We start from the raw sequence: 23,996 nt of genomic DNA, 5'->3' as shown, positions 1-23,996 counted from the left end.
ACAACTGTACAGTACAACCACACTATGGATCTTTGTTATCTTTAGGGTAACTTATCAGCAGCACACATTTTGAGGCCAACTGCGTTTTGACACCTTCTGTTCTGTCAAGAAGTATTATTCTTAGCCGTTACTGTTGTTTTACTTCAGATCTACTTAATTATTTTTTCTTAAGTCACTGCAGTAATTTCTTGTCAATAGTATAGAAGTTTGTCAAAACATTTGAAAATAGAGATAAAGATCAAATTTCTACATGAAAGTAAGGAAAGGAAAAACTTCACCTGTGCTCAATTGATGAGGAACAGTGTAGGAGTTAGGTGGACAAGTATTTGTTGTCTGTCTGTCGTTTTCTCCATGGTTACTGTGTTGCCCAACGGCTCGGAGACCGAGTTATTACATGTAACCTTGCTCCTTCAACGGCAAGTTGAGTAAAAAAGATTTTTAATAACAAAATAACGTTACCACATAAATTACAAAAGATATAACTCTTACGAACAAACAAAACGTGGCTCATTGTGCTTTTTAGTAGTAGCGCTAAACAAGTCGAATTATTTTCTATTAATCCGAGGTAAATTAACGTTACCGACGTGTTTTTGAATCATCCCAGTGAATTGAAATGGTGAAGGTATGGTTAAAGAAAATACGGATAACTCGGCGGTGGAGTGTCTAAAAAGTTCATATCCTGGACGAGGCAATGGAGAAGATAGCTCTCAAATGTGGAAGGAGAGCATGGATAAAGTAAGAAAATGTCTTGAGTTTGCTTTACCTTAAATCACTTGATTGGCACGTGACCTACGGTAATATTGTATGATGCTGTAGTAACGTTAGATAACTAATGATGTGCCATCCAGTTTGTTATAACATACTTGAGGTATGTTTTTATGGAGGCTAGTATGTTCACATAGGTCTTTAACTGTAGCCTATTGGTGGCCCTTGGGAAACGGGCGGGTTTTGATGTAGAAGAATACGAGCTCTCCATGATGGCTAATAAAAACGTGTTGTTCTCAAGCATATAAAAGCCCATCTCTATAAGGAGATACATAAGCTATATCATATTTTCCTATTTATTCATAAGTACAATAATGCATGAATCACTGCATGGCCAAACTTTTCATTCCCATTTTCTCCTTTGACCTACTCTATCATCTTGCTTTTGCTCCTCTCTATTAGCCTAAAAACTAGTTTTTATCCTGCCTCTGTTCAGATGTATCATGGGAATGTCCTCACCCATGGCCTTTGTCATGTCCTCCACCTCTCCTGTAAAGACCCCGTTTGTCACATGACCTGTGGTCAGGGTGCCGCAGGCTTCACTAGTCTCCACAGTAGTGGTAATGTGCAGTTCTATTATCCTGATGGCCATCTTAGAGATCCATCTTTTTGCCGATCCCACACCATCCACTATACTGGACTCACCTCCACACATCTGCCAGGCAGACTGGTTGGCTGGGGACCTGGGGCCATTCTCACCGTACTAGATGCAGAACTGAATCCTCTGGTTCATGCTGTGGATCCCATGGATGTGAGAGTGTGCAAGGTGTGGCTTTAAAGAAAACTTTTCTGACCATGTTTGAGACAAATAAACCTGGAATAAGGTTTTCTTAATGGAATGAAATGTTGATGATGTAGACCAGTGGTTCTCAACCAGGAAGACGGGGCCCACTAGGGGGCCTCAATATGATTTAATAAAATTAAAGTATTTATTATAAATGATTTATCTATGCACATAATTTTTTTTTAAACTCATGTGCCCTCATAATTTTTAATAAAAACGACCCGATCAATTCCAGATGACAAAATAAAGTCCCACTCTAAATTTTTCTCTTCTTCGAAAAGTAATTTCACTAAGATAAGGATCACAACTTTAGCAAACGTCGCAACTTCAATGCTGGCTTTAAATTAAGAAGAAAAACAAGCTTTAAAATAATTAAAAAACTTTTAACATTTACATTTTTTTAAATTCTAATTAATTCATCCCCAATCTTCTGGAATTCTACAATTTGAATATTTTAATTTTATTTATAATTATTTAATAAATTTAAATAATATTTAAATTGTACATTAAAGGGGGGGGGGGGGGGCTTTGAATATTGTTGTTGACGGTGGGGGGCAATTGAAAAAGTCAAAAAGGTTGGGAACCACTGGTGTAGACATTAGGACCTTGTTTTAGAATGTGGAACTTGTACTGAATGTGAATTAATGAGACATTTGTCTGTCACAGATTTTGGAGAGCTCTAATGAGCTTGTCACAGCTGGAATGGGAAATGTATGTGTGTGGTGCCTTACACACTTGATATGTCGCAAACGTGTGGTGGAGGGTTTGGGGAGACACATTGTTTTCACACATCTAGCACTGGTGCCTAGCAGGACTCAGCAGGGCCGCAGAGCACTGGCTGCATATGGACGAGCTGTGGTTGTGCTGGACCTTACAAAGGGATGCATTATGGAGCACAAGAAGAACCTCCATTTAAGGTTTGTTAGTTTTGAATGTTTTGTTATAATTCTATCATTTGCAGATATTAAAGGGACATTTCACCAACCTGTTCCAAACCTATATGAATGTCTTTATTCTACTGAATACAAATGATGATATTATTAATGTTGGTAACCAAACAATTGACGGTAGTCATTGACTTCCATAGTACGAAAATAAATAGATATGGAAGTCAATAGCAACTGTCAACTTTGGTTACCGACATTCTTTATCTTCCTTTGTGTTCAACAGAAGAAAGAAACTCATACAGGTTTGGAACAACTTGAGGGTGAGTAAATGATGACAGGATTTTCATTTTTGGGTTAATATCCCTTTAAGGTCTGTTTGATTTCAATTCACGCTATGGAATATATAAAATGCCAACATAACAACAACAAAAAAATTCTCTCACCTTCTCTTTGGAAACATTAAAAATCACACTAGTAACTTCTAAAATAAAATAAAAAAACATTAACATTTATTTGACAAAAAAAAGAGTTGTTGCTGTATTGTAAACAATAAATGAAAGTGCAGACTGCCCTGAATTCACATGACTTTTTTTATACCAGTCACATGACCAGAGTTTGATTGATTCACTTGTTCTGGCCATGTTTTTACAACTCATTTGAACAGAAATAAAAAATGTGCATGCATTGCAGTTTGTTTTCATTGGACTGTCCAAAGAGTAAAATACATGCATTCACTTAGCTGGAAACATTTGTGATAAAGTGGGTTAAATGAAACTTAACTTTCAAAAAAGTTAAGTTAAACTTAAAGTAAAAACTTAACTTTAGTCCTATTAAATAATTCTCTCTTTTTTCAGAGAAATCACAGGGATGGTATACTGTCCCCTTAGGGAAATTGTAGTTACTGCATCAGATATGACAATCCGAGTGTGGGGACTAGACTGGGAGCTTCAGATGGCCTTTGTGGGACATACAGGTCAGAAAATCAGCAAACTTCCATGTTAATAAAGTTTCGAATGAAATGAGTGATAATTGAAATTGCATTTAATGTCAACCCAGCTAACAGAGAACATTCTCTGAACATGTTCAGAATGTTCTGGCAAGGTTCTCTCAAAGTTATGAACAAACATGTTTCCATTAAAGTTAAAAGAATGTTAATTTATAGTTATTTGGTCTTTGATAATGTTCTCAAATTGTTAGCACAAAAACATCTGTACATTGTTCATGGAACTTTTTTGCTGAAACATTTTAGTTGGACGTTTGGTTAATGTTTTTTAAGTGTTTGTTTCAGAATGCTTAAAGAACATTCTAAAGTAACCTTCCTATAATCTCTGCAAAATAATGTTACTGTAGCAAGCAGGACGAGTCCGAGGGCTGTGAGAGAAGGGCGTGAGGTCGGTGACGCTCATTAGTAATCACGCCACTGGCCTCGCGCCGCTCTCTCAATGCCCTCGGCCTCGTCCTGCTTGCCACAGTTCTCTTAACATTCGTACAACCAAGAAAAAAAACATTTTTAAAACACTCAAAAAACATTGAGAAATAACTTTTTCATAACTTAATGAGAACATTAGCAAAACGTTTTTGTTGGGTTTTTTATTTATTTATTTTTTACATATTTTTGTTAGCTTGAAACAATATAAATTAGCAGCACTTTAAACCTTTGTCAGTTCACCGACCATTTTGGATGAAGACTTCATTTAGAATAGACTGTACGTCCTTCATGAGTAGGTGTTTTGTGTCCTTTTTCCAGCTCTAGTCACTTCCCTAGTTCTGTGTCCTGTCTCTGGCCTGTTGTTTTCATCTTCTCTTGATGGCACTTTGAGATGCTGGAGGCCTGAAGTTGGAGACCAGGTCCAGACTGTATCTATTCCTAATGGGTGCTCACCTCCTCTTCTCATGGGAGGCCCAGACAGTGCTGGCACTTTCTTTTCATACTCCACCAACAGTGTGGACTTCTGGACCTTCAACTGCCTCTACAATCTACACTGCAGACTGGATAGATTCCTGGGAGGTCCTATCCGTCAAATCTTGACCCCACCTAGCCCCCCTTCCTTCCAAGCATGTGTAGTTTGTATACATGGAAACAGCGATGTCACAGTTGTTGCTGCAGAGACCGGTGCAGTGCTCACTAGGTTCCAAGCCAATGGAAGAGTAAGGTGTGCTGATTACTGTGTGCCTAAGGAGCGCCTATTGGTCCTGACTGAGGACGGAGTGGTATCTATTGCTAGTACTTTGACCAGTCCAGTAACAATACTGGATGAGTGGCATGGGATAGAACATTGGGATTGGTCAGGTGGGCAGGTGGAGGCAATCATAGGCACGGTGTGCTGCATGGTGTTATACAGTGATGTTACAGATACACAAAGTGGACAGGAAGAATGGAGATCCTTACAGAGGCAGAGAGCACAGAAGCCAAAAAACAATAAACTTCTACATGATGCAAAAAACAGGTTCGTATTTGTGGTATAGTGTATGTTTGTGTGCTGCAGGTATTTGTTGATTCAGGCTGTTCAGCAATAAGTTGAATATGGGTAAAGTGGGACTGTTAAGCTTGATCCCTTGTACTATATACAAATGAACTTCCATAAATGGTTTTAAAAAATCATCGCTAAATTTGTCTTTGGGAAATAAGCAGTTTGTCTTTTGGGATGTAAATAGATAATCTTTTGTGGTTCCTAAGTTGATGATGTCACATTTAGGGGTGTAGCAGAACTCAATTCACAACCGCCAGCAGGAAAAGCAATGGTATAGAAAATGACAGAAATCTGAGGTAAATCTTAAGTTAAAAGATTACTTAAGGTCCATAGATGTTACATATAATAATTCATAATTATCAAATAAATATTAATATTTGAATCTATATATAAGCATATGTTGCTAACTAAAAATATGGGTCCCTGTCTAGCTTGCATAAGAGGGGAAAAATGGTGTCCAATTTTACCAGCATTGATTGAAAAAAGAAAAACAGGGGGTTTGGTCATAAGAGAAGTTCTTATTCTCAATAGTGGTTGTTTCTTTGGCTATTTATTACGCTTTCATTTCAGGTTTAATGTAAATGTTATATCGCAAGATCAATTAAATTAATTAAATTCAAGAAAGAGTAAAATCAAGGAAAAGTCAAATTTCGACAAGTGTCAGACGTCACCAATATAAAACCTAGTTCAGTCAGGACCACTTGAGTCAATAATACCGTAAACAATCTTTAGTCAAATTTTCCAATTTTTATTTGCATGATTGTTAAAAGTTACATTTGGTGGTATGGCTCTGTTCTGAATTACCCATCCTTTTCATGAGCTCCATGAAAGCTAGTCAGGGAACAGCAGCAGCTTCTGGGGACAATCTCCCATTTAAAACTGAGAAAGCAGCAAAAATCCCCCCTGAGAACAGAGCATGCATCAATGAAAACAGAATGACATTGATTAAGTTAAACAGAGTTAAAGGAGGAGCTAGGGGAGGAGGTGGGTTGCAAGCAATGCAGTGGAAGCAGCCAAGGAGGCAGACTGAGAATGCATTTAAATAAGGCGCCATGTTTGAAAGGAACCAATGAGTGCTTAGGAATCAGATCAGCTGATAGCTGAGCTTGACTACGCGGCCTGGCTGAACTGTACGCTGTACGCTATATTTATATCAGATCAATAATTTTTTAGTGTGGTTAGTTGCATTTGCTTGCATGTCCTGAAGCATCTAAATTGTCTCTTAAGATTGTGTGACTATGACTTGAGTCTGATATTGCTGAAATTGTAATAAGGTATTTCATAATCATAATGAAATGCCTGAAATGTTAATAAGGTAAACATTATGTGTGTTGTAATTTTTATAAGTTTGTTGCACTGTGGCTGCATTTCACTGTCTCTACGTTTTTTTGTATGTGTCTCATAGGTTTCTGGTTATACTGGGCCATTGTGGTGGTTGTGTGTCTGTACTCAACATGCTTTCAGGCAAAATCCTGTTCAGAACTTCTGCTCACAAAAAACAAAACATCATCAGCATGCAGGCACACCCCAACAGTGGCTACCTACTGACTGCAGGTGCACACATAGTTCACACACTCCACTACATAACCACACTGATTGTTAGCATTCACTGATTGACTGTCGATAATCTTGATGGCTTTATATTGTAGGTGAAGATAAAGCTCTGCTGGTCTGGCGTGTGTTCCCATGTGCTCAGCAGTGTTTGAGTCTCCATTTCAGCATGTCGTGTGATCTGCCCCCTTTTTTGTTGGCACTGATGGGAACTCAACTCACCCTCGCTTTGCAAGATCCAGAGAACGACTCTTATAGCCTGGTGCAGTACAGTTTAGAGAACCAAAGCCAATCTGACCAGCAACCAAATGAAGCGCATCACAACAAAATCACAGGTTAGAGACTGTAAAAACTTTTTTTTTTACTAGGTGCCATGCTTCAAGTGAATTAGATCAACCCTCAGATCACATTTAGACCATGTAGAGTTGTGGTTCTCTACCTTTCTGACTCTGTCAAAGAAAATATCTGAAGGCTAAGATATTTCTGCTGTAATGACAAAGCTGCTTGTTTTCAGACTGCTTTTTATTTACAGAAACTAAATTAAAATAATTAAATCCGTAAATCCAGGTTTCAAGAACTCAATGTACTTCAGAGTTCACACTTTTTATTACCAATAAATGACGTTTCAATGGTTTGTAATAATTGGAATTTTTTATCTTTTTCAATTGAAAAAAGAAATCCATTTTAACCTATTTTAAGCTTGTTTTGCCTTATTTTAAAAAAAAGAAATAAGCCATTTTACAGCCCCATTGGAACCCCCCGGTGGTTCCCGGCTCCCTGTTTGAGAACCACTTATGTAGAGATATCTAATATTTAAAAAAGGCTTAAATTGTCACTCAAACAAAAATGAGAAAATACAACAAATAGGCCAGTTTTCCAAGTTTTTAGTGCTTTTTTTATCCATGCTAATTTTAATGTAATAAATGGATTGTAAACAAAAACTATTCCCCACATAATTTTGGGATGATGTATTATTCAGTGAGACAGATTTCATGAGATTCATGTCAGTTAATTAATCAAGTATACCCCACCCTGACAATTTTCGGATAATAGACATTCTGATTATGTGTCCCCAGGGCTCTGTGCATGTTATCAGCTCGGCGTGTTTGCTTCAAGCAGTCAGGATGGGACTGTACGAATCTGGGATATGGAAAATCGCCTTCTTAGGTCAGGACAGATGTTACTTTTAGTTTTTAGTTTATGTGTTATGTAAAATAAAAATTCAAAGTTTGATTATCTCTGCATCTGTGATTTTGTGGTGTTTATTTCAGAATTCTTGAGCTGAACGCAGAGCCAGAGTGTTTGGCATACTGTGAGGGTGGAGACCTGCTTTTAGGCATCACAGGAGACCTCTACAGAATCCCACACACACAGCTACTTCCTCCTGACTTCAGGACACAAGTATAGCTTAAACTATCAAACAGCATCATTTTTGTAAAACCTTCTTGAAGAGTTGTCAGACTCTTGGGCCTGGTTGCATCTTGAGACAAAACTATGGCACTGACATATTTTAAGTCAGTGCAAGTTGCTTTCTGTTAACACGTTCAAACATGCATTTTAGTCTGGGACTAGCTTAAAGGGTTAGTTCACCCTAAAATGAAAATTCTGTCAGTAATTACTCACCCTCATGTTGTTCCAACCCTGTAAGACTTAAGTTCATCTTCGGAACACAAATTAAGATATTTTTGATGAAATGTGAGAGCTGTCTCACTCCTTCATGGGCTCCTAGGTAATTGCATCTGCCGGCCCAGAAAAGTTAGTAAAGACATTGTTAAAATAGTCTGAGTGACTACAGTGGCTCAACCTTAAGTTTATCAAGCGACGAGAATACTTTTTGTGCGCAAACAAATCTAAAATAACGATATTATTCAACTATTCATTTTTTTCCGTGTGGGCCTCTGATGTGAGTTCACGGGAGTGCCACGACAAGATGACGCAGATGGGTCTCTCTATGTAGTGTTTAAAATGGTTCTAAAGTGTGCTTTTCCTGGATGTCTGAATCGTGAGAAAGAGAAACCAATGAGAAAAACGTAAAAGTGCCTTAACAATGCCGCAAAATGAATGGCTTACCTTTCACACTTTCCCATCAAATGATCGTGAGCGTCATCTTCTCAGTTCTCACGCATGGGTCGTGGCGCTCTCGTGAACTCACGTCAGAGGCCCACACGGAAGAAAATGAATAGTTGAATAAAGTCGTTAATTTAGTTTTTTGTTTTTTTTCGCACAAAAAGTATTCTCGTCACTTTGTAACTTAAGGTTAAGTCACTGTAGTCACTTGGACTATTTTAATGATGTCTTTGCCGGCAGATGCAATTACCTAGCAGCCTATGAAGGAGTGAGACAGCTCTCACATTTCATCAAAAATATCTTAATTTGTGTTCCGAAGATGAACGAAATTCTTACGGGGGTTGGAACAACATGAGGGTGAGTAAATACTGACAGAATTTTCATTTTTGGGTGAACTAACCCTTTAAGCCTTGTCTGTGAAGCCGGAGGTTGATGTCTCTACAAACACTGATGTTATAAACAGTACAAAATAATGAGTGAAAGAGTGAAAATACTTTACTTTAGGTTTACTCTTGTCTAGAGTAAGGTTTAATCTAGAACAGAGGAGGTATAGTGTTCAAACAAAATTAATCATTAATTTTGAATCTATTCACTTTATCACCCACTGAGAAATGTGATCCAGACTCTGAATTAGCCAAATCCTGGATCCCAATCATGAGCCACAAATGCAGGTAACTTTCTACTCAAATAAAAACACATGCATAAATACATATCAGTAAGCTCACTCTTTGCTTCTAATACCTATCTCTAGGACAGAGAGTTGCCATGTTACTAAAAAGGATGGTTCTGAAAGGCTCGACAGGATAAAAGATTCAGTAAGTAACAAATATATGTAAGAATGTGTTTGTGTCAGAGCTCATGCATATGTTTGTCTTAAAGAATTTTGGGGCACTCATGGCAAGACATAAAGATCTGGAATCCCTGCTGAAAGGAGAGGTTGAGTGCAGAAGGAGAAAACCAGCCACCATGCAAACCAAAAAAGAGGCTTTCAATAATTACCTGCATCTAATTTACAGGCAACCTCCCAAAATAAGAGTACGTTCACTTTTACTGTCATTTCAGTCAATATTTTCCCACAAAAATAATCAAAAACCACTTCCATAGAAAGAGGAAATAAATGATCAGAATGATTTTTATGAACCATAAGAAAGTCTTTATCAGGTTTTGAACAACTTAAAATTCTGGTTTTGTGTGAATGCAGTGTATAATTGAATAAAAGTGGAATTTTTTTTGTTGTTGTTTTTGTTTTTTGCTTGCCATGAGCAGATCGAACTTGATGAAGTGCAACACTTGTGTACCGAAGAGGAGGAGAAGAAGGGGAGTGAAGATGCTGACATACATCTTAAACCTATCATAGAGACTCCATCTACAAAGAAGAGGCTTCTTCCTCCGAGACCAGCAGCAGAGAAACTCGGAGAAAAAATATACACTGTTAGGATGTTTTTGAGTGTTTTTTTTTTTTTTTTCATTCTAGTCACATTCGTCCTTCTGTAAAATAACAAATCTCATATAGTGATTGTGTGTTGAGTTTACTGCTGCTAACTTCTTGTCTAAAAGTGTGGTCATTTCAGCAAAATTTTGCAGGCAAATAAGATCTTGTACATTGTCAATAGCATAACGATGAATGAAGCGAAACTCACACAGAACTTTCTGTTGGTGAGCATGGCGAATTTGTGTGACCAACTTAAACATGAGCGAAATCTGCATGGGGAACTTTTTCACCCTCATTTGAAACATCCAATTGTGTGGATTCCAATTGAAATTGCTGGATTTTGCCCTCAAAATTTTGCTGTGCAACAGTAAATGTAACCGCACTTTATGAAAGGTAATGAATGATGTCACATAACCACTTAATCGTTTGCTCTTTTTTTTGTTCGCTCTCGCATACTCACTCTTCACAGCCACCAACGCCCCTTCCACCAATACAGTGTCCTACACTCCCTTTGACTCCACCCTCTGAGTCTGCACCAACTTCACCGCCCCTTGCCCCACCTTCACTCACCCCTGTACCACCCTCGCCCATCACAGAGATTCCATATACACAGAAGAGTCATCTTCCACCTACAACAGCAACAGAGAAACTCAAATACCCTGTTAGGATGTTTTTATATTCATTTTAGTCACATGCATTCTTGAGTAAAAGAACAAAACTCATATAGTGATTGACTGTGTGTAGTGTTTACTGCTGCTGACTGTTTTGCATAAAAATCCAGTTACATCAGAAAAATTTTGCAGGCAAATGAGACATTGTCCATTGTCATTAGCATAGCTATTGAAGCAAAACTCACAAAGAAGAAAAACTCGCATAGAAGTCACTTTCAAACCAAGCAGCTTTCTGTTGGTGAGCATGGTGAATTTGTGCAACCAGCTTAAACGTGAATGAAATCTGAACACGTTTTCGCCCTCATTTGAAACTTCCAATTGTGTGGATTCTAAATTAAATTACTATATTTTGTCATTCAATAGTAAATGTAACCACACTTTAAGAAAGGTAAGGGATGATGTCATATAACCACTTAATTGTTTGCTCTTTTTAATTTGCTCTCTTATGCTGACTCTTCACAGCCACCAAAGACCCTTCCACCAATAAAGTGTCCTACGCCCCCTCTGACTCCACCTTCAACGCCCCTTGCACCACCCTCTCCACCTAAACAACCCACATCCTTGCCTCCTCCACCCTCATCATCTTATCTGCCAGACTTCCTCCTGCAGTTTGTGGATGAGCCGTGGTTTCAAAAGATGTTCCCTGATCTGAGTGTAAGATGACACAAAAGAACTCCGATATCAGATTGATATACAACGATATCAGTCTCCTTGTTCTAGTTAATTTCTGCGTTATTTTACATTAATTTGTGGATGTGTTTGCAGTGTATTTCTAGTTCTTTAGGCCCCAAGGAATTCTGCATGCTTCTGTTGGACTTCATGATGTCTTGCAGCATGGCTCAGAAGAATAGCATCGTGAATGCATTACTTATGTTAATTCAGCAGGAGACGTTGGACAAAATATCTTTCAGCAAAGGACTGCTGGTTTGCCTGGAAAATTGCATTCACAAAAACATGGTGAATCAAATTGGGATAGTAGATTAAATACATACAGACATGACTGAAATACATTTTGTTAACAGCTTCTAAAGTATCATTTTATTTTTAATGTACAAATACAGAACATGTAAAATGTATGAATTCTTCATAAACAATACAGATAAGTATTCAGTATAAGAATATATGTATTAATATGTGAATATGTGTTCTGCAGTCAAGGGAGGAACAGCATTTTGTCGGTGAGCTGCTGAATTTGATGGTGTATCTGAGTCCTGACAGTTTTAACACCATTGTAGAGCTACTCACCATGTTGGCAGATAAACAAGTTGATCTTAAGTAAGGAATAATGCATGTTTAACATAATACAAAATACAATGTAGTTTTATATTTCATTCCATATGTACTTTCAGCACTTTTTTCATGGCCCACTTTAATACTTTATGAAATTGCTTGTGAAAGGCATTTATCAACTGCAGAACATCCAATTATTGAGCAGGAGTTTCATGTTTTGGTTTTTGGGTGACTTAACTGTTTCCACCACTTTCTAAAAAAAATGACACTCGATTGAAAAATATATTTGTGGGAATTAACCATTCTTTCATTATATCTCTGGCAGGGCTTTAGTTCTGTGTGTATTACAAAGGTTGGGTGTGGAGGAGGCTGAATTGTGGTTATGTCCAGAATTAGAGTCCTGGAACTCTCTGACAAAGCATCAGCCTAACCAGCACTGCATTCTTCGAGATATAGCCAGCCACTGGCTGCTTACCTGGACCAGAAAGTACAGGGTAATGAGAAAATATCAAATTTATAGATATATTTTTGTGGAAAGCAAAAGGTGCATTTCTGTTGTACTTCACAGGTGCACAAAGGGTCTGTGTTCTTGCGGAGTGAAGGAGTACAGAGTATGTGCACTCCTGTGGAGGTGCTCATATATTTCTGCTCTGTGCAAAGAAGCAAACAGCCCCGACCACTGCCACCTCCACCAGAGGGCAGGAAGGACGCTGTTATTGTGCCTTCAGACTTGGATAGGTATGTCATACTGATACAGGGACACCCTCTATCAATTGGTTTTGTTTGATGTATATTTTCAGTCAGCTTATCTGCATTTAAAATGTACCATAATATCCAAATCCAAACCTTTTTTGTTATATAGTCTATTTACAATTAAAGAAATTAAATGATCCCCCTTTTTACAAGCTATAACACAAGTCTCAGGTGTCCCCAGAATGCGTTGGCAAAGTTTCAGCTCAAATTACCCCACAGATCATTTATTATACCATGCTGTAAATGCCTCTTTTTGGGTGGATGCAAAAACATGTTTTCATGTGTGGGGCGGAGCCTTTACAGCTTGTGCCGTCGGGTTGCTATACAATTCTAAATCAGATATATGTACAATATATGTGTACAGTAACTATTTTCTAAAAAAATAATATTACAATGTTCAGAAATCCATTTCAATGTCAGGTACTGAGGGGCTTTGTTGAGGACTTTATAAACAAATAATACAATTTTAAAATCAATTATAACCCTATTGCTAAACATAAATCCGCCAATTAGGTCCATAGAGGTAGAGCTGGACTAGGTCAAGCTCCACCCAATACATCCAGAGAGGGGAAGCTGGATTTGGCTCTGCAGTGAGCACCACTTGCATTTTGAGACTCTAATTTATGAGGAAAATAACTAACGGAGTAGATGGGGTTTTACCATAATAGGGTGGTTGTGTAAACACACTGTCGACACATAATTATGTTAAAAAACAATGCAAAAGTGAATTTTGCATAATAGGTCCCCTTTAAAAGGAACAAATATCTAAAGAAAACCAACAAGCTGCTTTTTTTTGGATCAATGTCCCAGTGTTGCTTAAAAAAAGATCCTCAATTAAAATACTGAACAACTGTAATACTATGTTGAAATAGTTTGCAAAACCAAGAAATGCTTTTTAAAAGAAGTGTTGTTTGGGTTTACAATGATCCGAAATTTCTGTGTTTTCATTTAGACTGAAGCCTATTCAGCGCCTGGGAGAGACATACAGTATGTCTAGGATACGGGAGCCTCAAGGTTAGTATACAGTGTAGACTCTCAGAATTAATTTGTTGCGTATATAATATCCATTATGTCTGTGGCAATAAAAGATGTTAAGCAGTTAGTTTTTAATATTCAGTTCAAATGCAAACCTTAACAAAAAGCAGCCTCAAAGAAGGAATATGGAAATTATTCTTTCACTCTGCAATTTTGAAGTCTGTACTGTAATTTAGTGTACTGTATCAAAGATTTTGTTTAGAATCTTTGTTATAAACCAACAGGACGTCTGCTGCCACCATTGCCATATCGACCTGTGCTGATGGGTTTCACTCGGTTCCTCTCTCTACCAATGGCGTATGTCACATTATCTCCATTCCCCTTTTCTCTGGATTTTCAGAACTTCAAACGCCCCTCACCACACAGATACTTCTTCCTGGAACGCTCCTATGTAGAGTATTATAGATAGGACCCGATTATTACAAAACGCATAACATGAAATCTTTAAAAGACTACTATACCTGATTCTCTCTATGATGCATTAATGACATAAAATAATCTAAATGTATTAGTCAACTTTTTTTCTCCAATGTATAGAAACAAATCTTTTATCATCTTGGAAACGTGCTGTAATTGACAGTTGAATGTTTGAAAAAAACTGTTTGTTTTAATGTGGAAAGATAAAGTGTGAATGCTAGCACTTTGAAAAGCAGTCAGTTAATTGAGACACTGAGAAGTGAAAACACAGTTCCAGTATCCTAAATAGCATATTGTGACATTCATTGTAGAAGTGCTTTTGTAACTTGAGCATTCCCTGGAATTAAACCCTATGTAAAACATGGTTCCTGGAATCACATATCCATAATGAATAATTAGAACCTAAATTTAGTTGTGACTGAGTTAAACAACATACTAGTGGTGTGATGAGATCTTGTTGCACGAGATTTCACGATATAACGTGAGGTAAAAAGTTTACATTTTTAAAGTGCTTGTTTTTGTTCTTGTTCTGTCTTTTACTCCATATGGTAATTCATACTCAGAAAGTAGAACTGAAGTGACTCGAATAAAACACTTTTTCCAGTCATGAATTTCAAAAAATATTTAATAGTTAAAACATTGTCTCGTTCTCGTGAACCTAACATCGTGTATGTTCTCGTCTTGTGAGCTAAATGTGTCGTCACCCCTACAAGATAATTTTTTGAATGGCTTTAATTATTTTAAAAGCACAAACGGGGGTAATGATTTGATGAAAACAAATTTATGTATTTATATATATATATTTATATATTGATGAAAACTAATTTATAAAGATACTATTTTATTTCTTAAAGACCAAAGTCAAATTCCCTTGAGTTTTGATATTATTAATCTTTCTCTGAAGCCTCAAGCTTATATCTAAACTTATCAAAGTTTGAACTATTTGTCATTATGATGCTCAAGAATCATCTCTGCATAATATACCTGTGAAAGACTGTGTGTAAAGTACCTGATGATTTTTCTTAGCAAAGATAGATTGATGCACCTGCAAGTTAATTTTTCACCTAAAATAATAAACACTAGAACTACTTTTAATTGTTGGCTACAACGAGACCTGTCAATCTATGGTAGAGTTCTTATATTTAAAGCCGAGAGTCTGTACGTCTGTACCGTGGCGTTGTGTCTATTCCTCCTTATCTATATTTTTTGTGACAAAATCTGTGCAGATATGAACAAAATATTATTCACTTTCATCTGGAAGAACAAATCGCACAAGTTAGAAAATCTGTTTTGACTAATAGAAGTGCTGAGGTTGGGCTTGAAGTATTGGATTTTAAAAAGTTAGTTAGCTCCTTTAGAATTTTTACTTTGGAAATTACTAAATTTGGGACTATATCCCCAATGCCATATTTCATAGATTAGGTGACTTAGTTTAATCTAAAAACAAATTTAATCTGAAATAAATTATTTTTTAATGGACAAGTGGTGTAGATGGAGGTATTGTTTTGGATTTATTTAAAAGTGATGGCAGTATACTGGAGTATAAAGAATATGACCGTATAATTTTCCTCTAGGACTTTCAACTATGTCATCAAAGCTGTGTCTCCAAGTTGTACACTTATTTAAAACTTTCTTTTGCTTTAATGAGAAAAAAACAATTATGCCTAAACTTGTATTGGATGGATTGTGAAAAAAAAAAGTTACAATAAACATTTGAAAGTGACATGTGAAGGCCAAGTATGGTAACTCATACTCTGAATTTGCTCCTAATGTACACTGCACAAAATTATAAACGCAACACTTTTGTTTTTGCCCCCATTTTTTATGAGCTGAACTGAAAGATCTAAGGCTATTTCTATGTACACAAAAGGCCTATTTCTCTCAAATATTGTTCACAAATCTGTCCAAATCTGTGTTAGTGAGCACTTCTCCTTTGCCGAGATAATCCACCCACCTCACAGGTGTGGCATATCAAGATGCTGATTAGACAGCATGGTTATTGCTCAGGTGTGCCTTAGACGTGGGCAGGCATACTCGAAGCATGGCAACGAGATGCAGTATCTTGTTCCCCTTCTCAGGGAACCATGGTTACATTTGTAACCCGAGACATTCCCTTTCAAATGGGAACTCGCACTGCGTCCTAGGACATTTATGGGGACAAATACCCACTCCGCCATGCTGAAGGAATGAGTGCTGTGAATGAAGTCAGTAACTTAACGGAACTAATCTCAGAGTTACAGTTCCCCGTCCTAGCGGTATGCACCAGCGGTCGTCGTGACTATTTCCCAGGCCCAGAAACCCTGGCTACAGAGGGCAGCTTAACTCAGGGTGTGGAATTAAAATACCTTCACAGGAATATGGCCGGGGATAAAATAATATCCTGCCAGTCGCTGCAGGGGACACACCCCTGACGAGTGGAGGTCTCAAGAGGGGAGAGCTATCAACAAAAATAGTGGAGCTCTCACTAAGGAGGAGGCCTCTACATTCTAGACTAAGAGATCTGGGTAGTGGAGGTCTCAGCATGACGACTCTCTCAATCGAGAGAAAACCCAACAACCCAGACCAAGACGGGCCAGGCCCCTTAGAGGCGAGGTTTAAGTCTTAAAGGCTGCAGACTGTGTCTTCGCCTCACTGCACTTCCTGACCACTGACAATAGATGTGGCAAAAAGTTTCAGATGGCGAAACCGGCACATCGAGGAGAACGTTTTTTTCTCTTTCTCCCCGATTGCTGCCAGGTTCACCCAGAGATGGCTCTCCGTGGTAACCATTGCCACCATCGACCGGCCGATCGTGGCAGCAGTTTGTTTGGTGGTGCGGAGAGCAAGGTTTGTAGTGTGACATGGTTCTGCTACTGCCTCAGAGGGGAGCCCTTGACCAATGTTCCCTCTATTTTTTTTCTTGCTGAGCAAAACTTTTTTCTATTGGGCGGACATTTTTCGCCACCTGAGCAAAAGTATTCTTTATACCTGACCTGTACAGCATACGTAGAAACACAATGGTTTCAACATTCAGTTGTAACTTTTAACTTGAATGTGGCATTTCTATTTTATTTAACCCTTGATGTAACTTATTGGTATTAAATCATATTTTTGAAAAACAAGCAGTTAATTAAGAAGTCACTAAATGAAGCACATTTTAGGTTACCTGATATTTTTTTCACAGTGCTGTTAACTGTACAGTCTTTACCAAGAAATCCTATGAAAAAATAATTTACAAAATCTTCTGCAGGACAGTTCAATTCTTTACAATAATAGAATATAGTATGAAAGAAAAGTAAGCTGTTACACTGAGATGGTTTGGGAAAAATAAAGTGTTTTTGTACAGTCAATTAATTGTGCACAGGAAGCATTAAACCATTAAAGTTAAATGATTGTTTATTTCTTATGAATTTCCAATATTTTCTTTAGCAGGGTGTTTCAAAGTTTTTAATGGCAATGAACCCGTGAGATTCTTTATTTAGGCTTATAATATAATAAAATATAGGCCTAATATAATATAATATTAAAAAAACGAATTGAAGTATTTGAAGTGATAATATATCAGTTTAAATGCTTCAATTTGTTTACATATTATATTATTATAATATTTAACAAACTGAAGCATTTAAATAGATCGAATAGCTAAATATTTTCAAGAAAAGTGAATATGTGAACTCTTTTATAGTAATCTAACCATGCCTGAAAAAAACCCCCACACACAATAACATAGATTTAAACTAATGATAGCCTATTTTGTATTTGCACGCGGGTGGGTGTGTGTAAAGTTAAAGGGATAGTTCGGCCAAAAATGATATTTAACCCATGCATTACTCACCCTCAAGCCGTTCGAGATGCATATGTCAATCTTGTTTCAGATGAACATATACGTAAAAATATACATATTTAAAACTTTATAAATGAAAATATCTGACTTCCGGCAACGATCGACGCGCGTTCACGGGTGATGGAAGTTGGCGTACGAGGTATGACATAGCGTAGGAACCGTCGTGATGTAGAACGAACGCGCCAGCGCAGCCAGAGAGCAGAGCAAAACAAAACTACGTCATACCTTGTACGCGACTTCCATCACCCGTGAATGCGCGTCGATCGTTGCCAGAAGTCAGATATTTTCATTTATAAAGTTTTAAATATGTATATTTTTACGACAAAAGCGCACGGATTACCCTCAGAAGGCCTTCGTTTATCTCCCTGGAGCCGGATGGATTACTTTTGTGAAGGATGTATGCACATTTTGGGACTTGAAGGAGGTGGACCCCGTTGCTTCACATTATATCCACTGAAGGGTCTAAGACATTTTCTAAAATAACTGAAAATGTGTTCGTCTGAAACAAGATTGACGTATGCATCTAGAACGGCTTGAGGGTGAGTAATGCATGGGTTAAATATCATTTTTGGCCGAACTATCCCTTTAATTGTTACCGTTCTGTGTCCATCAACTTTTATTTCTACCACTTTAATCAAACCACTCTTCTTTAAAACATTATGATGTGATTTTATTTCACATGTCTGCGTTTCTCGTTGCCTCTCATATTGAGCTATTTGGTCCGCACGCAAGACTCACTGCCAATCACACGTGCTCACATCATTCTCTTTCTATGAAACCTGTAAACTGCATTCACCAGTTTTCACTCTGTAGCGGTTGACTAGAGCACTGAAATTATTTCTCACTTAAACTACAATCAAATGGATTTCCCCACACATTTCGCGGCAGTCCTCTGCGTGGTATTTTAATCTTTTCTGCGCGGCCTCAGCATCAGAAGTGCGCGGCCACAGCATCAGAAGTGCGCGGCCTCAGGGAAGGGGTTCAAACTTCAGCTGGCTGGCAGGAGCCGCCACTGGCATGTCACGTGACCTGTCAGTGGCTGGCTGGCAGCTGCCAGTCTGAGCCTGGCATGTCACATGACCTGTCAGTGGCTGGCTGGGAGCTGCCAGTCTGAGCATGGCAGGTCACGTGACCTGTCAGTGGCTGGCTAGTTGTCTGACAGTCTGCCTTTGGCAAGTTTCAGAAACCATTGACTTTTGACAGTTTTTGTGTTTTCCTTTCTAGCTCATTTATTATTCATCTGTTGATATGATTATGTTCTTTAATATGATTGTTGTTTTGGGGAAAGTTATCCATATATAACCAGTCAAATGGCCGTGATCAGACTGGCAGATTACAGACGCTTGCTGGAAGCTCGTCCAGTAAGTCGCGCCTGATACTGCGAGTATAACGCGTTGTCTGAAACTCTCGTTACAAGGAAATAAATTGTTTTCTTATTATGAATATAATGTCACGCATCTATTCTTGTGTATGATTGCCGTTTTGGGGACTGTTATCCCAATGTAACCAGTCAAATGGCTGTGATCTGACTGGCAGCTTAAGCCTAGTTCACACTACATGATTTTAAAACGTCGGGCTGGACTGTGCGGTTCACACTACATGACTTGCTCTCTGAGAAATCAGGAGTGTTCAAGTTGTTGAGCTGTTCACACCACACGACACAGCATGATTGATCCGCAACAGGAGGTAACGCACTACACGAGTTGACAACAACTCTGTCACCCAACGATTCTATCTTGTATACAAATCTGTCTGTCTAATGTCTATCTTGACGCGAAACAGCACGCGCCAATACACAGCAAAGAACAACACAACACGCGAATATGGACGTCAGACAGAAACTAGTGCTGCAAACTGTTTGCGCGATGATTTGCTCTGAGAAAAAACGCAAAAAAAGAAAAAATAAGAGAGTATGGGGGAAAGAGTGGATCTGCATACGCGAAGAGCAGGTCTGTGCTACAGAGAGAGTTGGAGGTGAGTACAGCATGTTTATAGCCTATCGGAGATGTAGCTGCATGTTTATGTTTAGCTGATGGCAAAAATCACGTATTTACCCGGTGACCTCAACTCATGCGTTGCTGTGATTGGCTGTTGCTCATGACATCAGTGAGATTGAGTTGTGCGACAGCTCTGGATATCTAGCATGCTAGATATTTTTCTAGGCTCGGCGACGCGTCTGCGAGGCGTCTGCGAGGGTCTTTGATGCGTTGTTGGCTCTTTCATACTAACAGATTGGCAAGCGTTCATCGCTCGCTAATCCCCCGCGATTTGCACGCGATAACACCCTGACCTGTCGGCGAGCTCAACGATTTGCAAATCGGGCTTAAATCGGGCTTAAAATCATGTAGTGTGAACTAGGCTTTACAGACGCTTGCTGGACGCTGTATCCATCTATTCACAGAGTGTTCCCTAATGGTTAAACATTTTCATTAATTATATAATTATAGTCAATAACTACAGGGTTGCCAACTCTCACGCATCTGGCGTGACACTCACGCATTCAGCCTCAATCTCACGGTCTCTTTTTTTTTTCACTCATGTGCACTAATTTCCGAATTACTATAAGCAAGTTCAGGCTACTGGTTGGACCACTGCATTTTCTCACGCAGAGAAAAATCGCGGACAAAGAGGACACTGACACCGACAGACTTGACAGAGAAGGTTACTTTTGATATGGAACAAATTCTCAGCTGTCAGATTCTGTCAATATTTCCAACGTTTTGGCGCTTTTAAATGTGACAGATCGCTGTAGCGCGTCAGTTCAAACAGCACGTGATACAGTAGCCTACAACTCCCCCCCCCCCCCCCCCCCCAAAAAAAAATAACAAATCTCACTCCGAGCAAAACTCAAAAGTTGGCAACTCTGTAACTATATTGTGAACTACATATATATATATATATATTAATAATGAATTGAACTAAATATTTAGATAAACTTGTTTGTAACATCACGTGTGTGCCGGTATCTGACTGTTTGAATCGCCTACCCACCCGACCCCACTAAACGGTGGGATCTTATGACGAAAGAAACATCCCAGTTATGCCCCCAAACTGAAAAACCAATGTAACCTACGGATCTCCGTTTTTGATCAAGAACAGGTAAAATAATATTTATTTGGAATAAAAATATGTTTAAAATTAACTTGGTTCTTGCAACATGAGGTGACATCTTACCACAATTACTGATTTTTATAGATTCATACTGTTACAGATAATCAATATCTTGACATTCATTATAATCTGAAACAATTGGAATGTAATGAAATTATTCTTAGATGCTGATTTTTTTAAACAATGATAAGTGAAATATCCGCATTGTTGTTTGTCATAGACTGAGGGAATCATTGAGAAGGTGTACTGTGTTTTGGCATTGGAAAAAACTGATTTATCTAGCCCTTCGTATGCTATGGAAGTCATGACACCTGAGGTAAATCACGTTTTGTGAAGAACACAATAATAATTCAAGAGCTAATGATAGATATTTGAAATATAGTGTGTGAATTATGCAGTTACCAATTCTACATTTAATGCACAAATTCTAATGTGTGATAAGATTTTAATGACTGTGTTTTTTCCTTGATTATAGATAACCATTCTGATTCTCAAAAAAACAGAGGGGTTACACAGATTCCAAGCGGAAATGGCCTTTGCAACTGCACACTATGTGTGTGTTGAATAATAGTTTAAGTGCGACAAGCAATGGCCTATATAGATTCTTGTTTTTTATTTGTAAATAGTTTTTTTTCCTTGTTTTTATTTGTAAATAGTTTTTTTCTTGGGTTTTATTTGTAAATAGTCTTTGTAAATTTGAAAATAGTGATACAGTCTGTGCTAAGTGATTTTACCGTTAAAGTTGCCATTCTTTTATTGAATTATTAAAAAGCTTTCTTTTATCAAATTATTTAAAAGCATCTCTGTATTTTGTCCTGGTGTCAGAAAATGGTCAAAGCAATGACAAAGATTCATGTTATTGGGATTAATTCACGTTTTTATAGGCTACTCTGCATCTACATTATTACACAACTTTTTCACAAGGATTAAAATCGTCACAACTAAGGCAGTAGGCCTATCCGCAAATTAGATTTATTTCCTTAGAATGAGAGGCAGGCAACAGTAAGAAACCAGTCATGATCGGGGCCATTTGATTCCTTTAATTGGGATAAAATTCTCTAAAACACCAATCATAGACAAGAATAAAGGTATGAAATTATATTCATAATAAGAAAACAATTTATTTCCTTGCAGCGAGTGTGTCAGGCAACGCGTTATACTCGCAGTATCAGCCGCGACTGACTGGACGAGCTTCCAGCAAGCGTCTGTGATCTGCCAGTCTGATCACGGCCATTTGACTGGTTATATTGGGATAACAGTCCCCAAAACGGCAATCATACACAAGAATAGATGCGTGACATTATATTCATAATAAGAAAACTACTCGGTTACTCACGTAACCTCAGTTCCCTGAGTTAGGGAACGAGTATTGCGTAGCTATACGCAGTGGGGAAACTCCTTTTCCTCGATTTACTGAAGCCTTTATGTAAAGCGCATTTGCAGCTGCACAGCTAGAACATGAGCGTCTGGCTCGCTCATAGGCTGCGCTGCGGCAACTGCACATCCAATGGCGCGGGCGCCTCTGACGTACGACCAATGAGAACACTCTGCGTCATACACGTCAGAGCCCGCCAAGGGGGCGTGACCTCAGTCTATAATAGCCCCCGAATTCGCCATTATAGCAGGTTTAACGACTGAAGCAACAACTTGCCATGTTACCATAGTGCGGCTGGCTACGCAATACTCGTTCCCTAACTCAGGGAACTGAGGTTACGTGAGTAACCGAGTAGTTCCCTTTCGAACGGTCACTTCGTATTGCGTAGCTATACGCAGTGGGGACGCCATGCAAAACGCCGCACTGAGTAACTGGCTGTCACTGCAACTCAGGACCCCTGAGCGTACAGAACAAGCCATAACCGCATAATTTATGTAAAAATAGACCAGACACCGTCAGGTCTCAGTAGTATACATCAGTAGAAATACCCAATATACTACACCAATGAACCCAGACTCTGTCGGGGTTATTAGTATACGAACATATACCCAGTCAAGTGGGTTTATATATAAAATCTTAACCAGCTAAAGCGGGTTGATATCTGTTATGGAATATAACCGGCCGAAGCGGGTTTTATATATGTATGGAATTTATATATGTCATATAACCGGCCAAAGCGGGTTTTATATATGTCATATAACCGGCCAAAAGCGGGTTTATATATATATAAATATAACCAGCCACAGCGGGTTTATGTATGAACTACAACCGGCCAGCAGCGGGTTTCATGTATATATGTGAATGTGATTGTGCACAGTAATATATGACAAGACCGGCCACCAACGGGTCTTAATCATACCGAAAGCACCTTCGCCTGCAGGGAAGGCACTTCCATATTATAAAAACTCATAAATGTGGAAGGCGAGGACCAGCCGGCCGCATCACAAATATCACTAATGGGAATGCCAGATGACCAAGCCCATGACGAGGCCATACCTCTGGTTGAATGGGCCTTGACGCCTATAGGGCAAACTTGACCCGCTGCGGTATAAGCCATAGAAATAGCATCCACTATCCATCTAGACAGTCTTTGCTTAGTGACTGGATCCCCCTTGGATCTACCACCAAAGCAGACAAAAAGCTGTTCTGATTGTCTAAAAGACGCAGAACGCTCCAGATAGATTCTCAGCGCTCTGACAGGGCAGAGAAGATTAACCTCTCCATCCTCTGCAGAAGGAGGGAGGGCTGATAACGTCACCACCTGTGCTCTGAACGGTGTTGAGAGCACTTTAGGAACGTAACCATGTCTGGGCTTGAGGACGACTCTGGAGTCATCTGGACCCCACTCCAAACATGCAGGGCTCACAGAGAGTGCCTGCAGATCTCCCACTCGCTTGATAGATGCCAAAGCCATAAGGAGAGCGGTCTTCAGCGAGAGGGGTTTTAGATCAACCGATTGGAGCGGTTCGAAAGGTGGACCTTTCAGAGCCCCCAGGACCGTGGAGAGGTCCCAAGATGGCACAGATGGAGGTCTGGAGGGGTTCATTCTCCTAGCACCTTTAAG

General features: G+C 38.7%; 1 protein-coding gene across 3 annotated transcripts; it reads left to right on the top strand.

Annotated features, from left to right (window-relative positions):
- The first annotated feature begins 423 nt into the window (after window positions 1-423).
- wdr97 (WD repeat domain 97) lies at window positions 424-14,670 on the top strand. Of its 3 annotated transcripts, XM_077229092.1 has the most exons (21): window positions 424-735; window positions 1,202-1,531; window positions 2,216-2,466; window positions 3,291-3,409; window positions 4,184-4,883; window positions 6,313-6,461; window positions 6,557-6,793; window positions 7,535-7,625; window positions 7,730-7,859; window positions 9,135-9,196; window positions 9,277-9,340; window positions 9,405-9,560; window positions 9,792-9,956; window positions 10,427-10,618; window positions 11,091-11,282; window positions 11,394-11,585; window positions 11,782-11,903; window positions 12,184-12,352; window positions 12,427-12,596; window positions 13,564-13,625; window positions 13,871-14,670. In XM_077229092.1, exons 1-21 carry the CDS (start codon window positions 625-627, stop codon window positions 14,053-14,055), a joined length of 3,849 nt encoding a protein of 1,282 aa, XP_077085207.1. In that variant the 5' UTR covers window positions 424-624; the 3' UTR covers window positions 14,056-14,670. The 3 variants fall into 3 exon arrangements, with proteins under 3 accessions (XP_077085207.1, XP_077085208.1, XP_077085209.1); XM_077229093.1 differs by lacking the exon at window positions 10,427-10,618; XM_077229094.1 differs by lacking the exons at window positions 12,427-12,596; window positions 13,564-13,625; window positions 13,871-14,670 and having other exon boundaries at window positions 11,782-11,806; window positions 12,184-12,323.
- Window positions 14,671-23,996: the final 9,326 nt, after the last annotated feature.

This window comes from Siphateles boraxobius, unplaced genomic scaffold, assembly GCF_051911475.1.
Source record: "Siphateles boraxobius isolate OS27281-9 unplaced genomic scaffold, OSU_SipBor_1 130, whole genome shotgun sequence".
Taxonomy (NCBI): Eukaryota; Metazoa; Chordata; class Actinopteri; order Cypriniformes; family Leuciscidae; genus Siphateles; species Siphateles boraxobius.
Note: the sequence above shows the minus strand (reverse complement) of the source record. Positions and strands in the feature narration are given on the sequence as shown.

Coding starts and splice junctions, on each gene's coding strand:
- wdr97 (XM_077229092.1), top strand. CDS start 625: ATGGTTAAAGAAAATACGGATAACTCGGCGGTGGAGTGTCTAAAAAGT. Junction 10,619..11,090: donor CAGAGAAACTCAAATACCCT/GTTAGGATGTTT, acceptor GACTCTTCACAG/CCACCAAAGACCCTTCCACC. Junction 13,626..13,870: donor TAGGATACGGGAGCCTCAAG/GTTAGTATACAG, acceptor ATAAACCAACAG/GACGTCTGCTGCCACCATTG.